Here is a 22,963-nt window from a genome sequence, read left to right on the forward strand (position 1 = left end):
CCCAGTAGTGGTCCCCCCTATGCAGTGCCCCGTACACATAAAACAGACACACAGACAGACATTAAACATTATACTTACCTGAACCCCCGCTCCTGCACCTGTCACCATCCACACCTCCGTCCTCCTGCTCTGCACTATGGGAGAGACGTCATGACATCTCTCCCATCACCCAATATGGGAGCTGAAAGGCGGAGCAGCCAATGAGAGTCTGTCTGACTCTCATCGGCTGCTAAAACAAACACACCGCCGGTGGCGGTGTGTTTGTTACTGTACAGTGCAGGCCACACGGATGTGCGGTCCGCACTACACTTAATGAAACCATCGGCGCCCTCCAGTGGCCTGCGCTCTAGGCAGCTGCCTAAAGCTGCCTAATGGTAGTGACGGCCATGTTGAGAGATAGGAGGCATAAAGTTACTGCAGAACATCACAGACAGTTAAGTCCTTACCACATAAAATGAGACGTAAAGAATATTTATTGTTGTGCTGGTTTTTCGTTTCTTTGATGAATGAAAAATTTGTAAATTATGTTATTTTTTTCTATCCACATTCACATTATTATCTGTCATTGCTTAAGGCAAGATATTCGTCAGCTGCCGACTGAATATGACACATTAATGGGATCTATCATCAGGAAACCCATTATCCAGAAAGCGCCAAAAACCAGAAAGCTGCTGATTTTGGTGCCAATTGCCGTGATACATTTGTGGATGGTATTGCACGACTGCAGAGATGTGGCTGTGCCATACCGTCCAACTAATATTGTAATGCAGCAGGAGGTTGCAGTAGGCTCCAGGTCACCATGGCGACCATCCATGACGATGGTTACTGCTTTGGCCAAGCTGCATAAGCCGAAGCTTGCGAGGCCAGGAAATCTGCATCCTACACTGCACATCCTGACCTCGACACTCCCAGGAAACGTTCCCGTTTCCATGAACGATGCCCGGCGCAGCCCCCTCCCCGCCTCCAAACGGCTGCAGCATGTCAGTCGTGCTGTGGCTAGAGGGCACTGCATGCTAATACACAGGACTCATTCTGCACATGTGCAGACCCACAAACATGTAAACCATCAGGTTTAAGTATATATCTGGAACATGCCCAATATCATCTACAGTACAGAAATTATCAGTGAGGTTTTCCTGTTGCTGTCATTGTGAGGAGCACCAGAATTGGTGACTTTGAGGCTGCTAGGCATTAGGGGGCAGAGCGGGGGGGGCATGACCACGCAATCGCATCAACGTGCCCCCATTACAAAATGCAGAAATGGAATGGGATTGAAATGCCGGCGGCTGTTTAGCCGGTTCAAATCCCGACAGCGGCTGGCCGAAGGGAGGAAATCCCGACAGCGGCATGTAAGTAACCTAACCCTCCCCACCCCACTTAACCCTCCCTTAGGGGTGGCTAACTCTAACATCCCCCCCCTAGTGCCTAACCCTAACCTCCCCCCGGGAGAGCCTAAACCAAACCCCCCCCTCCCCGTACCCTTCACCTAACCCTCCCAGGGGGGGTGCCTAACTCTAACCACCCCCCAGGGGTGCCTAGCCCCAATTCCCCTAGCCTAACCCTCCACGGGGAGGGGGGGGGGGAGCGCCTAACCCTAAGTTCGGGCCCGCATCATCCTGGATTCTGGCATTGGGAATATGATAGGCGTCGGTATCTCAACACCTATCTAGAATCCCTAGCCGGCATTCTGCCATCGGGATTGTCCGCCGGTCACATAACTACATACCTGCAGAAACTGCTGGCATTGTGAAGTAGGGGACAAGATGGCGCGATTCAAAGCGAATAGCGTTATCTGTCCCCCCCTGCAGGAGTATGTGTGGGGGAAGCAGGGGGTAGGTGGCCCTGCTTTTCCAGGCGGCCGGGAGCACCACGCAATTTTCGGGAGCCTGACGGCCGGCAGAGTAAGCAAGTATGAGGAGCACTGGTAAGCAATTTAAGGAGGGGAATGCCAATGACAGTGTAGGGAAAGACATTAATTTATTTAGATGTAAAGTCTGCAATGTGCTCTAATTACAAAAAAAAACTTTATTCAGAAAACAATTTTCCAAGCATACAGAATAATATATCCCATATCTGGGATGTTAGGCCACACAGATGTTCTTAAGGTTTGCAGGTTCATTGGTAACAGCAGTATACAGCGATATTGCAGGAGTTAGCAGTGGCAAAAGCAGTAACACAGCAAACCTCTAAACATGACCCTCTCCAGGAGGAACACAATGCTCTGGTCCTGGACTTCCCTGGTAAGAGGAGGGGCTGCAGCACAGTTCAAAATTGAAATAGGGGAGCCACACCAACTGTCATTTCACACACTGCCCAACATCACTGGCTGGGACTCACTGGCAGTTGGTGTGACTCCCCTATTTGAATTTTGAACTGCGCTGCAGCCCCACCTCTGGAGCCGCCACCAATCATAAATTACCAGGGAAGTCCAGGACCAGAGCATGGTGTCCCTCCTGGAGAGGGTCATGTTGGGAGGTATGACACAGCGATGTCTGTGGTAGCCATAATATTCGGGGTGTCAGTGGTGATCACGCAGGTGACAGCAGTATATGCAGGGTAACACCTGGAAAGAGCTAAGTACTGTGTGTCTGCACTGTACTGTGACACTCTACAAAGTAGCGCGTGTCAGACCGCGCATGTGCTGATCTGGAGGTTGCAACCCCTGCAGGCTCCAGGTCCTAGTGCCCGAAGTGTATAACAGAGAGGAAACAGTACCAGAGCCCACTACTCTCCAACACCTGTCAGCAGACGTCAGTTTAAGTGCTCACAAATTTTTTTGTCGACTTCTCCAGCTGCACCAACTTAAACAATCGCTGTATCTCACAAATGACTGTCAGTGTTCTAACTAACCATGTGGATAATTGGTAAACACTTCCGTCTAAATTACATGTGTTTAGCATAATGGCATGGTACGGGGGCACTGATAATATATCCGTGCTGAAAGAACACAGATAACCACACAGCAGCTACTATATGTTCCTAACATGCAAACGGGCAACAAAATGAAAGCACATAAATATGTTAACAAAATAGTGCAACGTTTGATGTGGACCAGACGTGCTGTGCCAGTCAGAATATGGTTCTTCAGTGCCAGTGGCGAGGTGCGGAGTGCACCGTAATAAATGTGCCAGCTCCAAAGGTGAGTTATAGAATGGCAGCAAACTGACAATCAGCACGCAATCATAATTATTAAGCAATTAATGTTACAGTAATAGTACCAAGCAATAAAAATAAGTAGCTTCCTCTGCCAGCTCTGGCTTTACAAAATGTACTAAGGCAGAGGTTCCCAAACTACGCCATTACAGTCCACGTTTTAAGGATATTTATGCTTGGGCACAGGTGACTTCATGAGTACCTCAGACAATTCGTTTTAACCATCTGGACTCAAGCATGGATATCCTTAATACCTGGACTGTAATGGCGGAGTTTGGGAAGCTCTGTACTTTTTTTTTAAAAAAAGCAGCCATATACATTATTTTATATTACATACTGACCAGGGTCCTAGGTTTAATGAACATAGTGGGGCTCATTTAGAGGTGGAAACGCGTGTACTAAGATTATATGGAGGGAAAATACATATTTATATGCAGATGTGGAGTCAGACACGTCTCAAAATCCATATAACGCAAAAACAGTAGAATTAGTTCTAGACTTGTTGTCTGGCCATAGGCAAACGCACCCACACCATGACCACAATAGAAATAGTAATATAATAGATTGTTACTAGTGTTGCATGTACTTCTCAGTTACACAAATGAAATAATTAGCACCACCTGTGGATCTTTTAACATGTATTAGCCAGTAATAAATAACCTGTGCACCAACTAGGAGATCTGTAAAACATGCACTGTTAGAGATGCACTGCTATAGAGCCCAATATATACATATATGTCCAGGGCAGTGCTAGGTTCTTCCGCTGCTCCTCCAGGCTCTCGGACTTCCTCCAATAGTCTGGAATGGTGCCCACATCTAAAATACATACATTCAGCTCAGGCAGGATAGCCCTACTGGCGCATCTAATGGCTTACTGTGATCACTGGTTCTGTATATGCTGGAATTATTACACACAATACACTTTGTATGATGCTTATTAAAGCTGGTTAAGTACTAATTTTGCTCTCTTCATTGACAGGCCACACTCGCTCTAAAATTAAGCATTTGGAAAGGGATGCAATCGGTAAGCTGGCTGACCTTATACCGACAGCCGGCTTCCCGACTGTCATAACCTAGCGAGGGTGAAATGCCCGGCGTCTAGATGTAGATGCCTCTCATTCCCCCTACGCCGGGATGCCGGGCGCCGCGAGCGGACATCCGTGGGGGGGGGGGGGAGGGTTAGGTTTAGGGCTCCCGGGGGGGACTTCGGGTTAGGCACCCCCCCGGGAGGTTAGGGTTAGGCTAGGGGGAGGGAGGGTTAGGGTTAGGCACCCCCGGTCGGAGGTCAGGGTTAGGCACCCCCCCGGGGGACTTAGGTTTAGGCAGCGGGGAAGGGGGGGGTTAGGTTTAGGCACTTAGAGGGGGGATTAGGGTTAGGCACTTGGGGGGGAGGTTAGGGTTAGGCACCCCTAAGGGAGGGTTAGGGTTAGGGGGGTAGGTTAGGTTAGTTAATACTTACCTAGGGCGGACACTAAAAATAACACATTGGTGATTGACATTTGCACACACACACACACACATTATATATCTATCTATATATATCTATATATATATATATATGTTATATATAGATATATATATCCATTGACAGCAGCACTCATCGGATTTCCAAATAGAAATAGAGACACACACAGTGTAATTCACTTACACACTCACAATTACACTGTGTGTGTCTCTATTTCTATTTGGAAATCCGATGAGTGCCGCTGCCAATGGATAGGTATTGTTGAATTTCACTGCTGGCACCTTGGTTTTGTTGTGCAATGGACGGAGTGCCAACCCTATGGATCATATATATATATAGAAACAAATAACTGCATGTGTAAACTAAACATACAGATCAGTTATGTAAATATATATATGTTTGGATCCTGCTGGTGCACAAGGGGGTGCAGTTGCATTGGGATGGTGTTAAACACAGGAGAGAGGTAGATGAAAATTACCTGTATCCCATCGTAACCAAGTATGCAAAATCCTGTGTTTGCCACTGGTTTAGTGTCTATTCAATGCAATAAAATATTACTATGGTACTATACATCTAATCAGTGTCATTTATACCAATGCCCCATGAATTGTCCTAATTAATAAATGGAAAATCTTGATTGACTCCTTCTTGATTGTGAGTATTCTCCAATGACACCGAGGGTGGCCTATGTCCCAATGAACAGATACTTAGGTCTCTGTGATGGTAGACCATATGAAGAAAGCACAATCAACAGAAACCTCTGGTTAGGTATTAGACAATGATATTGAACAGGCAACAAATGACAGATGTATCAGGCCTGTAACTAGAGGTGTGCGGATGCACAGAGCGCAGGGCCATCCCACGGCGTATGCTTCTGGCTGCGGCAGTGCTGCCTGTAGCTGCCTGTAATTATGGCACCCTGCCATAATTACAGCTGCCTGCTCCAGCTTCAAATACTGGTGGCCCAGCCCCTTAATGCCTGACGTCATGACATCACACGCAAAAGGGGGCAGGGCTGGCACAGGATGCTCAGAGCCCTGGTTACGGCTCTGAGAAGTATACACAACAAAAACAAATACATAACAACAAAAAATTTACAGATCTATTGATTGAAGCACACGGGGTGCTTAATCCAATAATTAGATATCATATACTGCTCACTGCAAACTTAATAAAGCTGATGGACATATATGTCTCTAAACGCCAATTGAGTTAGTGTGAGTTGCTGGAGAATATTCATATTTAAGATGGAGTGAGAAAAGATTTAAAATTTCTTAATTTTGACTTTTATTGAACAATTCATGGGGAATTTGGTATAGATTACAGCGTATACCGCCAATCTGCCACTGATTGGAGGCACCACAACAAAGGAAAAGTTTTATGAAATCACCTACATATAGTTATCAAGTGAGTGCAACCACCATAAGGGGAACATATACTATCAGTTATATATCAGTACTCCAATAAATATTCTGCTATTGATGGCTTCACATAACCTTCCCTTTCACTAATATATATATATATATATATATATATATATATACACACACTCATACACATACAGGTATACATATGTATATATCAGTTGCTGAGATGTATGTACAGGGAACACTACAGAATAAGCAGGAACACCCTGACCCTGGTTTATACAAAAGAGACACTTTTGTAGCTTACCCAGAGAGCAAGTAAAAAAAATATTCAGGCAACCGACAGCTTAAAAAAACGTACCTCCTTCCTTTCCTTCTCTGTCTTCCCGCTCAAGCATTTCTCCATTTCTCTCTCACTCTTTCTGCCCCCTCTGTGCTCTTCGAAGCTGCAGCGCGCAGGCTGACTGGGAGATCCCACGTTCAGACATTCAGACACATGACCCTGACGTTGCTGTATCTAAATCACTCTCTGACGTACAGCAAGCAGAGCCGAGCGATGCAGGCAGCTCAGAGTCATAGGGGTCTATGTACTAAGCAGTGTTAGGAGACAGAGTGAAAAGTGATAAGTAAGTGATAAGGTGCCAGCCAGTCAGCTCCCAACTGTCATTTTTCAAACAGAGCCTGTGAGATGACAGTTGGGAGCTGACTGGCTGGCACCTTATCACAGACTTATCACTTTTCACTCTGTCTCCTAACACTGCTTAGTACATAGACCCCTTAGTCTCTCCGGCTCCCACTTCCAGCTTCTGTCAGAATGATCTGATCAGAAGCTGCAGGGGGGAGAGAGATTAAGAACCTGATCACCCTGTATCACGGATCGGAGCCATCGCCACTGACCACACTAAATAAAAGTGCATCCACCCGAAATGGCTAATTGGATAATTATATCCAGCCTCAGTGGTGCCCCCCCTGCTCAGATGCTGCCCTAGGCATTTGCTTATTCTGCCTATGCCTAGGGCTGGCTCTGCCGGGAGGGTTAGTATGAGGTAGGGATGTGCGCCGGATCATTTTTGCCGGATTTGGATTTGGTTCTAATTCGTCGTCCGGCTTTGAATTTGGATTTGCCAAACTGTGGTGACTGACTTTGGATTTGGATTTTTTTTACAAAAATTGACAAAAAAAGCTAATATCACATAAATTGGTCTTTTTTTTCTTCTTAGAGTATCATTAACCTCAATAACATTAATTTCCAGTCATTTATAGTCAATTTAGACTACCTCACAGCTTATAATATTGTTTTCAACATTATTGGCCAAAGGTTGCAGTGAGCTGACTGGTTACTAAGCTACAAAGCAGCGGCACAGACACCACAATTTAAAGTACATCTATGACACATTGCCACACAGCAGTGGCAGAAATGAAAAGTAGTGCACCCACCCAGTGGGGTACGGCCAGCAGAATCACAGTACTTGTTTACAAAGTGGGCTACGGCCCTAGGAGTCACAGTGCACAATTTTATTCATGTTACACCGCACATAGTGTCCCTGATTCACATTACACCATAAAGTAGTGTCTCTTATTTATGTTACGACACACAGCAGTGCCCCTTTTACACAATGCCCACAGTAGTGCCCCTTTTACACAATGCCCTTTTACACAATGCCCACAGTAGTGCCCCTTTTACACAATGCCCACAGTAGTGACCCTTTTACACAATGCCCACAGTAGTGACCCTTTTACACAATGCCCACAGTAGTGCCCCTTTTACACAATGCCCACAGTAGTGACCCTTTTACACAATGCCCACAGTAGTGACTCTTATACACAAAGCCCACAGTAGTAATGCCCCTTATACAATACCCACAGTAGTAGTGCCACTTATACAATGCCCCCAGCAGTGGTGTCCCTTACACAGTGGCTCCAGTAGTGGTGCCCCCTATGCAGTCCCCTTAGTAGTAGGGCCCCCTATGCAGTGCCCCCAGTAGTAGTATGCCCCCCCGTAGTATGCCCTCCATTAGCAGGCCCCCAGTAATAGTAGTGCCCCCCTTATCAGGCCCCCAGTAGTAGTATGCCCCCATTAACAGGCCCCCAGTAGTAGAAGTGCCCCCATTAGCAGGCCCCCAGTAGTAGTATGCCCCCCCTTAGCAGGCCCCCAGTAGTAGTATGCCCCCCCTTAGCAGGCCCCCAGTAGTAGAAGTGCCCCATTAGCAGGTCCCCAGTAGTAATATGACCCCCAGTAGTAATATGCCCCCCACTAGCAGGCCCCCAGTAGTAATATGCCCCCCACTAGCAGGCCCCCAGTAGTAGTAGTGCCCCCACTTAGCAGGCCCCCAGTAGTAGTATACCCCCCATTAGCAGCCCCGCACTTAGCAGGCCCCCAGTAGTAATATGCCCCCCACTAGCATGCTCCCAGTAGTAGTATACCCCCCATTAATGCCCCCTTACACACACGCATAAAAAAAAAAAAGAAGAAAACTTACCTGAATCCCCGACCCTGCCGTTTTCTGCTCTGCTCTGCTGTCACACGCTGAGAAGGGAGCCGGAAGACGGAGCTCATGAGTGAGCTCCAACCGGCTCCCTCCGTACAGCAGCCAATGAGAGTCTGCCTGACTCTCATTGGCTGCTATAACAAACACACAGCTGCCGCTGGCGGCTGTGTGTTTGATCTGTGTAGTGCAGACCGCTATCACAGCCTTCTGCCCTACACTAGAGTAGAGGAGCCCTGACGTCGGATTCTCTCGCAAGAATCCGACATCAGGGAGTTGCGGCTCGGCCTTGAACGGGGATCTGAGTCAGGCGGGGAACACCCGAACAGCGTTCGGGTGGACTCGGATCCCCAATGTTCGGAGCGGTTCAGATTCCACAGAATCCGAACCGCTCATCTCTAGTATGAGGGTACATAAAAGGAGGGTTAGGGGGTAAATAGGACAGGGGAACAGTACTCACCATTCCCCTGTCGGGATTCCAACCTTTGGGATGCCGCTGACAGTGTACTGACAGCCGGCATCTCCTCCGTCAGTATTTCATACCGATTCTGTACAGGCAACAGAGGCCAGTCAGGAAACGGAATTTATAGGGGGAGGATCCCCAGGGATTGGAAGCTGCGTTAGAGCTGGTCTGGTCATCTCCATGCTCATTGACAGGACACTGAGTGGAAGGGGCAGGAGCAGCACAGACCATACTTGCCTACTCTCCCGGGAAGGTCGGGAGCCTCCAGAAAATCGGGTTGCGCTCCCGCCCCCCCCCAGAAAGGTGGGCAAGTCTCCCGGTCGGCTCCACATCCCCAGGCACACCCCATCCTCTGGCATCCGCTTCGGCTTGTAAGTGCCGAAGTGGGCGGTCCGGTGGAGCCGATAATGCGTTTCACGCTGAATCGCGTCACCGTGGCCCTGCCCCCCGGCCGCACGGTGCTGGTAATCTCGGCATTGTGTGGCGGGGACGTGGCCACGATGACGCGATTGCGGAGTCATGCCCCCGTTCCGAACCTGAATTAGCTCCTCGCCCCCATGCTGTACAGTTATTCCTGCCTCCTCCTGGAGGAGGCAGCCACAATGTCGGCATGTGTGGCACAGACACACCTCAGCACCAGCAGAGAGCAATGTGCAGCATGAGCGGACCTCTGTGCTATCCAGGAGTGATGCACAGAGCATCACTCCACAGCATAGCATGAGCGGAACTCACTGGTAGCCTGGACAGAGACAGGAGAGGTAAGAAAGTGGTTTTAAAGGGCCGGAGCGTGACATCAGTGATGGACACACTGGGATAATAAGGAAGCTGAAGAAGGGAACAGACAGATAACAGCAGTTAGGGAAGGGGCGCAACAAAAATATAGCAGCAGAGATAGAGAAACAGTACCAGACACACAGGGATAATAAGGAATCTTTTTTACTAAAATAATGTGAAAAAGGGTGTTTTTTTCACGCCACTTTCACATTATTTTAGTTTCACTTGAAATGTATGAAAGGGCAAATGGAGTAGTTTCATGAAAAACTAGTCCGAGCCCTTTAATTCGCATTTCTTTAGCAAGTAGATCGCATTTCTCATGCTTGTAATGGGCAATGCGATCTGCTTGAAATTTACTAAGGGGCAATTGTAAAAAAAATACCGGGTGGGAGCCCTGCTATAACATTGCCATCTGGAGATGGCGTTAAGCATGGATCCCCCCGATTCCCTGGTTCCTGCTCCGCTCTGACAGACAGAACAGAGCTTGATGCCGGCCCCCTGTGATCAGCTGTGTGGTCTAAATAGACCACACACTGATCACTGCAAAAAAAAAAGAACAGTTAAAAAAACGTATTTACCTGCAGCCGGGGGCCCGCTGATTGGTGAGCTCTCTCCTACGGTCAGCTGGTCGCCGGGGCTCCTGCACCGTGACCCGGGTCAGCCGTGCTGTAAACCGGCATCTCAGTTTAGAGCACAGCTGACCGGGGTCACAGACCAGGAGCCCCAGCGACCAGCTGACTGGAGGAGAGACCTCACCGATCACAGAGGTAAGTGTCAGCTGGGGGGGAATGCGATCGCATGGGGGCAGCCGCGGGGGTGTGCGGTTGCGCTGGCCAACGTCAGCGCAGACAAACTCTCACTGTATTTTTCACAATGCGAATTTAGGTGAAATTATCACACTACAATCTGCATTTGAAATTCGTAGTGTAGTAAATAGGAGCAGAGAAGTCAGGTGAGAGATTTATCAGGACCAGTCCCAACTATCAGGTGCTAGGAGGAACCTACCCACTACTTACCACAACTAATTGGGACATTGCAAGTCTGGGCGTTTAGCGACCACAAGTCATTCAGTCGAGAAGATAAATAACACACATCTGTTTTCTGATTAGAGACTCGTGCATTTAGAGGAAGATTTGTGTTAAGAAGCCAACGTCATTTAGTGAAACCAAAACGAGTGATAAATGTCACTGTGTATGATAAATGGTGCTCCAGCCAATCAGCTCCCAACTGTCAGAAAAATGACAGTTGGGAGCTGATTGGCTGGAGCACCATTTATCATACACAGCGACAATTATCACTCTTTTTGGTGATAACACTCGTTAATAAATGGGGGCCATTATCACCTAAATTTGCATTGTGATTTTAGGAAATATCACAGGAATTTATCAAAAATCCCTTGCAGGGACAGAGCTTGCAATAAAGCAAATGAGTCCCCTCTGCAGGCTTCTCACTGGAAACAGGTAAGTGGTTTTTTTTTAACTATTTTTTTTTTCCAGTAATCAGATTGTGGTCTACTTAGACCACACAGCTGATCACAGGGGACGGTTCCCGACTCTGCTTTGCCTGTCAGAGTAGCGCAGGAGTCGAGGGACCGGGTAGAAACCCCTGATAACGCCATCACCAGATTGCGCTATTATAGCAGGACTCCCACCCGGTATTTTTTTACAATTGCCCCCTGAAGCTGGCGTTATTATCACAGGGCTTTCCCACTTATTTTTTTACAATTAATTTTTCGTAAATCTCAGGTAGATCACATTTCCCAAGTATGAGAAATTCGATCTGCATACTAAAAATATGCAAATTAAAGGGCATAGAGTAGTTTTTCATGAAAACTATCCTAAGTGCCCTTTAATAAATGTATGGGATACTAAATAATGTGAAAAGGGTGGAAATCACTTTATTTTAGTAAAGATAATGTTAATAAATAGAGCCCATAGTAATGCCCCAATTGATAATATGCCACATACAGTATCTGTGCCACAAATTCATATGACACACAGTAATGCCCCAATTGATAATATACCACATATCTGTGCCCCAAATTCATATTACACACAGTATTTGTAAAAATAATATTGCTAAATAGGCCCCTTAGTGATGGAAGTGTGAACTGACTTTTATTAGGTGTTTGTTAATATACTTAAAAAGGACAAACTGTATCGCCTACACAAAGACCCTATAATGGCACCACTTCTGTGCTGAACCGGCCTCATAAGGGGGATATTACAGGAGGATCTGTGTGCAGCAGGAGAATACCTCCCACCCATCCTGCAAATCGGGACAAATGTCCTGATCATGAAACAGTAACCTCAAATTGGGGCAATCCCCTTAAAATTAGGACAGTTGGGAGGCATTTTACAGAGGGTGCATCTGCAAATGCAATTCCCCATCAAATGAGTCAAATTTAAATGGCTTTGGTGGAGAAATGCTTTTCTAGGTGCATTCCAAGCAATTTCACTAAAAGCTTCACATACACAAACATGCCAAATGTAATAAGGATCATCCCAATATCACCTCACTGAAATTTGGAAGTTGGAAATTCATGTAGCGTTTTCACAGCGCAAAGTGGAAGCGCTTTACGTGCCCTGGTAAACCATCGATGTGCATCGGTGCAAACACAAAGGTGTACTGCAGGGCACAAAATGAGATCCACTAAGGGTAGGTGCAGTTTACTTGGTGAGTGATCCTGTAAATCCTTTAATTGTGCTGCCTGGAGTGCAGAGATTTTTTTTTTGTATTCAAGTTTTTATTTTAACAACAAAATAAAGGTAATTTATTACTAAATTAAATATGACTAGTTAAATGAAAAAGGGAGGGGGAGGGGCGTTATTGGTCCTTTGCCGGGCAGAACGGCACACGGCCACGGTCCGCTCCACAAAAGAACTTGAATTGGCATTAGCGGTGAGCCGGCTGAGATCAGATTTCATCTTATGCTCTAATGTCACAGTTTATTAAGTAAGTTTATTTCCTGGGGCATTTTGAACGATAGGCCTAATTCAGAGATGTACGAAACTCCGATGATAACGTACATCGTCGATGGTTTGAGATCTGCTCAGAAGCGTCACTGCGCATGTTCAGATCTCATTCTGCGACATCACTCACAGTGCCCCGGATGCCGCAGACTGATTGACAGCCGTGTCGCCTCCGTTTTGTGGTAGTGCTGTGGGAGTGCTGAGGACAATGACTGCGTCTTCCGATGCACATTTACTGGACTCATCAGCGTAGATGAGGCGGCCATTCTGAGTAGTCATAGGCTCCTCCTTATGCCCGATGCTACGAGCAAATGTCACAATTGTAGATCCAATGCGAACGTAGCCCTCGGATCCAGAGCCGGATCAAGGTCTGTGGGGGCCCCTTGGTAACAAATGTGGGGGCCCATATATATATATAGATAGACACACGCACATGTATAATAATAATAATAATAATTTTATTTATATAGCCACTTTTCTCCTAAAGGACTCAAAGTGCTTTACATTTACAGTACAAAATACAAAATAAGCTTAAACAAGGGACATTAGTGAAATGCTTGGGTGAATAGGTGAGTCTTGAGTCTATTTTTGAAGGATTCTAGAGTGGAGGCCTCTGGAACTGTGCGGGGAAGTGAGTTCCATAAGGTTGGAGCCACAAAACTGAAAGCTCGACCCCAGACGAATTCCATGAGATTCTAGGTACTGTTAATAGTCCTTCGTCAACGGATCGCAGTAATCGAGTGGGACAGTAGGGAATCAGAAGCTGCTTCAGGTACCCTGGGCCATGGTCATGAAGGGCTTTGTAAGTTATTAATCCAGTCTTGAAAGCAATTCGCCATCTGACAGGCAGCCAGTGAAGGGAGTAGAGAATGGGTGTTATGTGGCTGGAACGGGGCTGGTTGGTTAATAGCCTGGCAGCTGCGTTTTGTACCATCTGCAAGCGGTGTAATTCTTTTGCTGGGAGACCGAGGTAGAGGGCGTTGCAGTAGTCTAGGCGTGATGATATAAATGCATGTATGACTTTAGGCAGATCTTCTGAGGGAATTAAGTGCTTGATTGTGGCTATGTTCCTCAGATGAAAGAATGAGGATTTGATTGTGGCTGATACGTGATGTTTAAGTGTCAAGCCACTATCCAGGACAACACCAAGATTCCGCACATGTTTAGTGTTTTGTAATTCTGAACCCCCAAGCATAAGTCCTGTTGGTTGGCTATGCTGTAGCCCTGTCCTGTGACCTATCATAAGAACCTCTGTTTTATCAGGGTTCAGTCGCAGCCAACTGGCACTCATCCACTCCTGAAGCTCAGCTAGGCAGTCATTTAGGTTTGTTATTGGGTCATTTGTACCTGGAGCAAAGGACAGGTACAGTTGTGTATCATCTGCATAGCAGTGGTAAACCAGGCCATGACGTCTGATTATTTCACCCAGTGGCAGCATGTATACTGCAAAAAGCATGGGAGATAGTATAGAACCCTGTGGGACACTGCATGGAAGTGACACTGGTGATGAAGAGTTTACTCCAGAAGAAACTGTCTGTGACCTGCCAGTGAGAAATGATTTGAACCATCTAAAGACTGTGCCATCCAGTCCACAGAAATCTTTCAGGCGCTCAATTAGAATCCCATGGTCCAAAATTTCAAATGCTGCTGAGAGATCCAGAAGGATTAAGATTGAAAAATCACCTCTGTCTCTTGCCATCAGAAGATCATTAAGCACACATACCACATATATATATATATATATATATATATATATATATATATAATGAAGGAAAAAACTCCGCTCTGATATTAATGTTGGAACGTATAAATGAATAAAGTTTAATACCTTAAAAGAATAAACAAAAACACACATATATAAGCACATAAAAATATATGACATAGACCACTGCTAATTGGCTCATGTAAAACGTGGTAAGCAGGAAAACGTATATCATACAAATTGGGGAGTTGATCAGGCTCCAATAATCTATAACACAATCTCCTAAAATAGATGAGGTGGTGGCTACACCATATCCCTAAATAAAGGTGACTATAAACCCTTGTAGCAAATTGCAATAATATAAAGCAACAGTGTAGCCTATAGCTAATTGATAGCTCTCTCCAGCAATATCAGTATTAAGAAGCCCGTTGAAATGATGCTGGTCAATAATATCAAAGACAGAGGCAATGTGACAAGTCTCAGATGTAAATACAGAGGCTGAGCATATGTTCCAGAAATAGATCTGTATATAGAATACAAATAAGTACCCTTGTGAACGGTTAAGAGTCACACAATGTTCTGCTGGGTACTTAGATGATAAGGAACAAACGGTGGATACCTGTGAATAAAACCGTGCCTTCCCTTGATGGTCAAAGGAGACTGAGCTTAAACTGGCTCGGCGTGATTCAGCGGGGTAAGCCAGGAATATTTGTGTCCGGCACGGCTGGATGCGCTGCAGCACACTGCCCCTCCGCAGTCGGCATCAGTATCTGTCTCTATACTGACGTCCGTCTGGACCTCCGACCAGTAGTCACGTGGAAGTAATCCCCGTCTGGGGTGGACACTGGTGAGTGCTGTAGGCAGGGGGAGCCCGTTTTCGTCTCAGCAGCGGCTCAGCTGTGAACAGGTCTCACAGAAGTCAATGTATCAGCAACAATGTGTCAGTAGCGCCTGGTCTTGAATGGGGAGTAGCTCCAATAGCTGGTAGAGAGCAGCAAAGTGTTTCGGCTACCACTGTAGCCTTTTTCAAGCTTGTGAGGTTGGCAATCACCTCTTTTTTTATTACTGCCGCACTGATATTTGATTCTCTGGCTCATTAGCGCTGAGGTTTCTCTTGTGTGTTTATATATATATATATATATAGACACTATATATAGACACACACACATGTGTATATATATATATATATATATATATATACTTATAATATATACATAGGACCTCATTCAGAGGCGCTCGTAAAATGAGAGCGCTCGCTCTGAATGAGGGCGGCCGCATGTATTTTGTGATCCGGCCTCCTGGCCGCTTGCTAGGCTGTGGGTGATCACCCACAGCTTTAGCAAGTGGCCAGGTTGATGGTCGCAATGGTCAAGACCATCGCGACCATTGGGGCTTGCGATGAGACCCTTGTGGTAGGGTTTCGTCTACCGCAAGCCCCAGTGAGCTTTCAGCTCTATTAGAATGTGATGTCAATGGGGCTGCCCCAAAACGGCAGGTGTTCCATCGGGAACGCCTCCATTTGTGTAGCCACCCCCCGTTCCGCCTACAAAACGGGGCGAGCTGTCGATCACCATCGACAGCCGCCACTTTTGTAGTGAGTCCCGGAGCGAGAGAATTTCTCTCTCGCTCCGGGGCTTGCGCACGCGCAGTGTGGCCACTGCGCGTGCGCATGGCCCAACATCGACCCGCTTGCGAGCACTCAAGCGCTTGCGAACGGGTCTGAATGAGTACACATATACATGACTTACTGTTTCAGAGGCAGGGAAAGGCACGTTGGCCAGCAGCAGCAGCAGAAGGGGTGGAGCCAAATCCGGGGGCGGGGTTTAACCGTGGGCCGCGGCAGGTGGCTCCGTTGCAGAAAAAAACAAACAAAAACAGTTCATCTTGGGGATTGGTGACGACACAGTGTGTGGGGGCCCCGGGACGACTGCCCCTGTCACCCTCCCTATAATCCGTCCCTGCTCGGATCTGCAATGCCGGCTACAGGGGTCTTTTACACTAGTCTCCTGCGACATTAGCATAATTTGGCACAGCTGTTGCATACAAAGGCATACATGCATACATACACAAGATTAATGCTTGTAATAAAGACAATTCCACATTTAATATAAGCTATACATAAGGCTTCATAGAGCAATATATAAAGAATTTTTTTTTTACTTGATTACAAAGGTTTGCATTAAAGGGGTACGTTAGATGAACTGAGAAGCAGCGTTTACACTCCTGCATTGTGCACTTATATTATTCCAACCTTCTGAGAAACACGTGTGCAGGGTAGTGCAGAGAGCAGGCATGTACCTGCATGTGCTCTGGGCGCACCATCAAGGTGAATCGGTGCAAGAATTAGCAGTTATTAAGTACTTCACTAATAACCTTCAGTGCTGGTAATCCGGCAAAATGGAAAACAATTGTGTAAAATGAGCTAATACATAGTAACAGGACTAAACATTCACTTCTTCAGCAAAAGAAAATGACTCAATTCTGCCGTTTATCATTAAGTTGTTCTAGAGCAAATTACCAGAAACAAAGATCAGACTCAAGTTCCATTTATACTTCCTAATATGATGTTTCACTTATTGTTTTGATACCTTTAAGAAAAGCAAATGGATGAATGAAATAGAAGTGAGACGTGTGACTGACAACGGCGATGTCCTAAAATGGACAAAATCGTTATTTCACATCCCACTTGTCTTTTTGCCATGGATAGGTCTGCCATTAGAAAATGATCCTCACATTGCTTCTGCTTGTTTGCTTTATATATAGTCAGGATAATAGAGGCTTTGCAAACAACTGTTTATATTATACAGTATGTACAATTATTATTCTTTTTTTAATGGTACATTATAGAATGTAAACTATTGATACAACTAGTTCTGAAACAAGGTTAAAGAGACATGTGCCAGATAGTGTAATATTGCTAAACAAAATGGCAACTGGTGCTCAAATCAAATGTGCGTACCAAAAGAGAGAACGTTAAGGCTTATCTAAATTCCAATTTGCAGGGTTCACACTCAACGGAATGGACTCTAGATCTCATCGGCTAGATAACCTTAGATGGGCTCATACAAGCCCATAAGCGAAAGAGATAATATAGTGTAGTACTTAAGTTATTACATAGGTATTTTGGCAAATAAAATGAGGGCTGCGTACCAAATAGCTATATTTATAGCATGTTGTAGTATATTTACAGAAGATCTCTTGGTATCCCTTTAGTATTCCACAGATATGTACAGAATGAGTGCACAGCGAGCTTTAAATCAAATGCAAATGATCCCCCATCAGCACATTTTACAAGGGTTTTTATTTTGGATTCAATACCAAAGGGAAACAGTTTAGGAAACATAAAATTAAATAAAAGGTATGCTTATCTTTTATAAAGGTAACTCAGTCCTCATAGGTAATAAAGTCCACAAATGGAGATCCTTGGTCAGCGGTCCCAACGCATTTAGTCCTATAAGGACTTCCTCAGGGGTGATGTTGGGTCTCTGGAGTGCCTGCTATTTATCCCCCATGTAAGGGGAGGTTTGTGATTGAATTTAGCGCTAAAATGGCGTTTGTGCATGCGCAGTGCATGGTGGCCATTTTGTTTGACATCATTCCTGACGTCCGCGATGTCCCACAAGGCTTTGAGGCGTATAGTCACAACCGCGCATGCACTGTTACCGGTGGCCGTGTTATCAGCCCTGTCCTGTAGCTCTCATTGTGCAGATGTAGGGCTGCTCTGTATCGCGGTCGGGAATAGGGAGCAAATAATGAAGGATATATCTGTGTGTGGCGGCAGACTTTTTTTGGGTTGAGAACGTGCATTTACCAATGGTGGTGGCCATCTTGAATAAATGAGGTGGAGGCCATCTTTTGGGTTATCGTAGAGGCGACCACTTTTCAGATTGCAGCACCACTGCTTATGACTTCGGCCGTCTTTTTGATTATAATAAAAGTTTAGAATAAATAATAATAAAACTATATATACTCCTATAAAACATCCGTAAAAGAAAACTGTCACAGATATACAGAAAATAAAATACAAAGTATAATAAAATAACATGAACACTAGATAAGAGCAAATTAACCCCAAAATATCCCCAACACAAGTGGCAGCCATTTTGTTAAGGATAAGGTGCAGATGACACCAATTAAAATAAATATATGGACTCCAATAAAAGAAAAACAATAAAAATGTGACAGAAATGCAGAAGCCTAAAATTGCATAAAACTTAAGATGTGACCATAAATAACTCTAAAAGCAACAAACAACAGTATTCATGTCACATCAAAATGCATATTTAAAAATGCATAAAATTACATGAGATTGATAGGTGCAAGAGAGCTTTAAAAACATGTTCAGAAAACCACTAATTATAGAAAAGGGGCTATTTCAAAACTTTAATTTGATAAAATAGTGTTCAATTCAAATATTCAGAACATTTCTCATTGTGAAAGTTTTACCGCAAGGTCTCCACCCCTTAAGCCCAGTTTAACATGCACAATCCCTCTATATGTTAAATATAAATTGAATCATGGTTTGTCTTAAAATGTTTGGACACTGAGTGTCCAAACTTTCTAACATGTTCCTGAATTCTATATTTTAGGTTTATTTTTGCTTTTCCCCACATATTTCAGGTCACATGGGTTGGTAGATAACAGAAGAGGTGTTACAGTTAATTAATTCTTTCATATTATATGATTTTGAGCCATTGGAATTCAAAAAAGCTTTTCTATTTGGGTGAAGATATTTGCACATGTTGCATTGTCCACATTTGTAGGAACCAATGCATTTAATGAGGTCTTTTCTAGTAGAGTTAGTTTGCTTGAGCATGCTTGGAGCCAGGATATCTTTCAGGTCTCTTGCTTTTTTAAATATACAGTAATAGTAAGTTTCTGGGGTAAAACATCAGATAAAATGGGGTCCATTTTGAGGTTCTCCAATGTTTATTCAGAACTTGCCTAATTCTCTTCTCATCATTACTAAACTGGGTAATGAATGGGACAATGTCCTTTTTTTATTCTTTTTGACTTTATATTGTAGCAAATCCTCTCTTGGTAGAGCTTCTGTCTTAGATATAGCCTCAGAGATGAGTGATTCTAGATAGTTACGCTCTTTAAATTTCTATGCATAGACATCTAGTTGTTTCGAACACACCTCTTTGTTACTACAATTCCTTTTAATATGGTGAAATTGTGAATATGGGATGTTATCCTTCCAGCTCTTGACATGTCCTCTTCCACAGTGAAGGCAACTGTTTGTATCCACATATTTTATGAAGTTTCTGGTTGAAATTAAGGTTATATTCACTCCATGAATTCCTTGAAAACCTCTTCATCCCCTTTCCATATGATAATAATATCATCAATGTATCATTTGTATAGATGTATTTTATCTTTAAAACTGTTCTTCCCATAAATATATTCAGATTCCCAGTTATCCATAAAAAAGTTTGCGTAACTGGGCACAAAAATCGTGCCCATGGCAGTTCCGCATAATTGTAGATAAAACTGATCTAAAAATGTAAAATAGTTAAAATAAATGAAATTAAGTCTCAAATTGTTTATGTTGGATGTCTAAAACAGGATCTTGGTTAATTTATTTTTTACGTACTTCAATACCTGTGGGGTGCCAATGCAAGTATATAAAAACTGAACATCAATAGTATCCCCACATAAAGTCATTATCCCAATGCATTCCATGCATCAGGTTTAAAAGGCTAGTGGTTTCTTTCAAATATGAGAGAAGCTCTTTTACATACTTATTAAGGAATATGTCCAGGTATTCTGATATACGCGAGGTTAGTGAGTCAATACCTGCTATAATCGGTCTACCTGGTGGATTTTTCATATCCTTATGAATCTTTGGTAGATGATAGAAGATTGGAATGATCGGACTGGATTGCATTAAATATTGATATTCATCTTTTGTTAATATATCCATGTGTAGGCCTTTCACTAATATGTCTCTTAAAGAATTTACATACTTTTCTGTGGGGTCTCTAGTGAAGGGTTTATATGAATTCTGATCTCCTACGAGCCGGACAGCTTCTTCAGTGTAGTCAGATTTATTCATTATAACTAAGCCAGCTCCTTTTTCAGCTTGTTTTAGAACTAGATCCTTATTGTTTTGAAGAGTTCTCAAGGCTTGTCTTTCTTGGTATGTAAGGTTGTTTTTTATAGGTACATCATTGTGAGTATCGATCAAATCCTTTTTAGCCATCTCATAAATAATGTAATATTACTACTTTTGGATTCTAGGGGGTAGTATTTAGAAACTGGTTTAAGACCAGATTTAGATGAAAGCTTTACATAATTGGAAACTATTGCTGTGTCTTTGTGAACAAAGTGTCTTTTTAAAGTAAGTTTTCTAATAAACTTGTTAAGGTCTATGAAGGTTTGGAACTTGTTGCTTTTTTGAATAGGTGCAAAGTTAAGACCTTTACTGAGAAGGGATGTTTCTGTCTTTGATAATTGATGATCTGAGACATTAAAAATGTCCTGTGTTGTTGGATTTTTTACTGTCTGTATGGGTTCCTTCTTTTTGGCTCTCTTTCTACATCCTGCTCTTCTTCCTCTATGTATATTCTTTTTAGAGGGGATGCCAGGCGTGATTGCTCCTTGAACATAATTATTTTCTGTGTTCTCCTTTGGTAACAAGTTGGAGTAGGGGATACAAAAATTACTGTCACTGTTAGGGTCAAGTCTCTCAAGTGCAGTGAATCTATTTTTGAGTAAAGGTCCCTCTCTATCCAGGGGACTTGGGTTGGATTTATATATTTTGAATTTTTTGGGGGGTATATTCCACTCACTATAGGTATGATTGTCATTCTTATATCTGGTCTTTAAGTTTGTGTTATTTTTAAAGCAACTCCAGTTTTTAATTTTATTGTTTTCATAATCGAGCTTATCTCTAATAAATGTTTTCTCTTTAATTCTAATGACTTCTTCTTCAGCTCTCTCCAATTTCTTTCACTGAAGTGCTATTGCATTAGCTTTGAACTCTTTCTCTTTCTCTTTATGGGGCAGGAAGATCGTTTCCTTGGTTTTAATTTGTTGTTCAATGTTCTCTAATTGATTTTTCTTTTCATCGATGATTAATTTCATAAGATTCATAGAAAACTCATGAAGGATACTATCCCATCTTTCTATAAACAATGGGTTGTCCTGGCCAAAGCTGAGGACTTTAGTTAAACGAAGGCCCCTTGGAATTCTATTGTCCCTCATAGAATATTTCAGGCCTTTAATGTCCCACCAGATTTTGGTTTCTTTGATTAGGAGTTTTTCAATATCCCAAAAGAACGTATCTATGTCATAATTTCGTTCAGGCTGGTTTAGACTAGTGTCCTCATTAAAGATTATTTTACATAGGTCAGATCTTTTATTTCCTAAGCCATGCACTCCCGAAATATGATTAGAAGTGATAAGGTGCTTAGTGAATAGGGGAAAATAAGAGGCAGCTAATCCTAAGGAGTATTTAGGTAAAAGTGTGTGTAAGGTCAGTGCACAACAAAGATTTCCCTCAGAAAGTTATTTGTTATACATTGTATCAAAATGATAAGTGTGTATATAAAGTGCAACTAAATAATGTGATGAATAAATAAAAATTCACAAGTCCTTGAATTGAAAAGCGGCAGCAGTCTTTTTGAAGTCCCGTTTGGCAGATGGAGAAGAAAGTCCTGAAAAACGGTTAAAGAGACGTGCGCCTGATAGTGTAATATTGTTAAACAAAATGACAACTGGTGCTCAAATCAAATGTGCGTACCAAAAGAGAGAACGTTAAGGCTTATCTGAATTCCAATTTACAGGATTCACACTGAACGGAATGGACTCTGGATCTCATCGGCTGGATAACTTTAGAGGGGCTCATACAAGCCCATAAGCGAAAGAGATAATATAGTGTAGTACTTATTACACAGGTATTGTGGCAAATAAAATGAGGACTGCGTACCAAATAGTGCTATATTTATAGCATGTTGTAGTATATTTGCAGGAGATCTCTTGGTGTCCCTTTAGTATTCCACAGATATGTACAGGATGGTACATTACACAATGTAAACGATAGATACAACTAACCTGGCATAGAGTTGTTCCACATCTCAGATTCATAGATCCTTATTTTTTCTTGGCAGGCTTCTTCCTCCTTCTTTATAATACAGTATGGGTGCATCGCGGCAATCTGAAAATAGAAATATTTCCTATGAAGAAATGTGCTATTCTCCCCTTATTTCAGGTCCAGCACACCTCTGTGGGCTAGGATGTCAAACATGCTATTGATTTCAGTGGCGCACGCAGGGGGGGTTTCTGAGTATCCAGAACCCCCCCTGACAGACATGAGAGCAGGCACCTTGTTATTAAGCATCGCCACCTCGCGGAAAAATGCAGCGATTCGCAGATCAATGAAGAGGAGGCGGAGCCAATATGATATGATTCCATTAGAATTGCATCATTTTGGCCTTGCGCCCTCCCAAATGACCCACAAATTGTGGCCTTTTGCCACTAGGGCGAGGGGCCTAATGACATGGTGCCTGGTCCCTTCGCCATCTACAACCTGACCGTAGCTGCTGCAAGGTAAGTGTGTGTGTGAGTGTGTGTAATG

At 43.8% G+C, this 22,963-nt stretch overlaps 1 protein-coding gene across 1 annotated transcript in view; it reads right to left on the reverse strand.

Moving 5' to 3' along the window:
* The window catches only part of LOC148510583 (pituitary adenylate cyclase-activating polypeptide type I receptor-like), a 137,984-nt gene extending 115,258 nt beyond the window's left edge, over positions 1-22,726 (reverse strand). The window contains exons 1-2 of the mRNA XM_088442550.1: positions 22,712-22,726; positions 22,441-22,543 (exon numbers count right to left, since the gene is read on the reverse strand). Coding sequence (XP_088298676.1) covers positions 22,441-22,543; positions 22,712-22,726 — 118 coding nt within the window. The remainder of the gene's footprint in view (positions 1-22,440; positions 22,544-22,711) is intronic.
* Between the last annotated feature and the right edge of the window lie 237 nt (positions 22,727-22,963).

The sequence above is a fragment of the Taudactylus pleione genome, unplaced genomic scaffold (genome assembly GCF_031769625.1).
Source record: "Taudactylus pleione unplaced genomic scaffold, aTauple2 ptg000314l, whole genome shotgun sequence".
Lineage (NCBI taxonomy): Eukaryota > Metazoa > Chordata > Amphibia > Anura > Myobatrachidae > Taudactylus > Taudactylus pleione.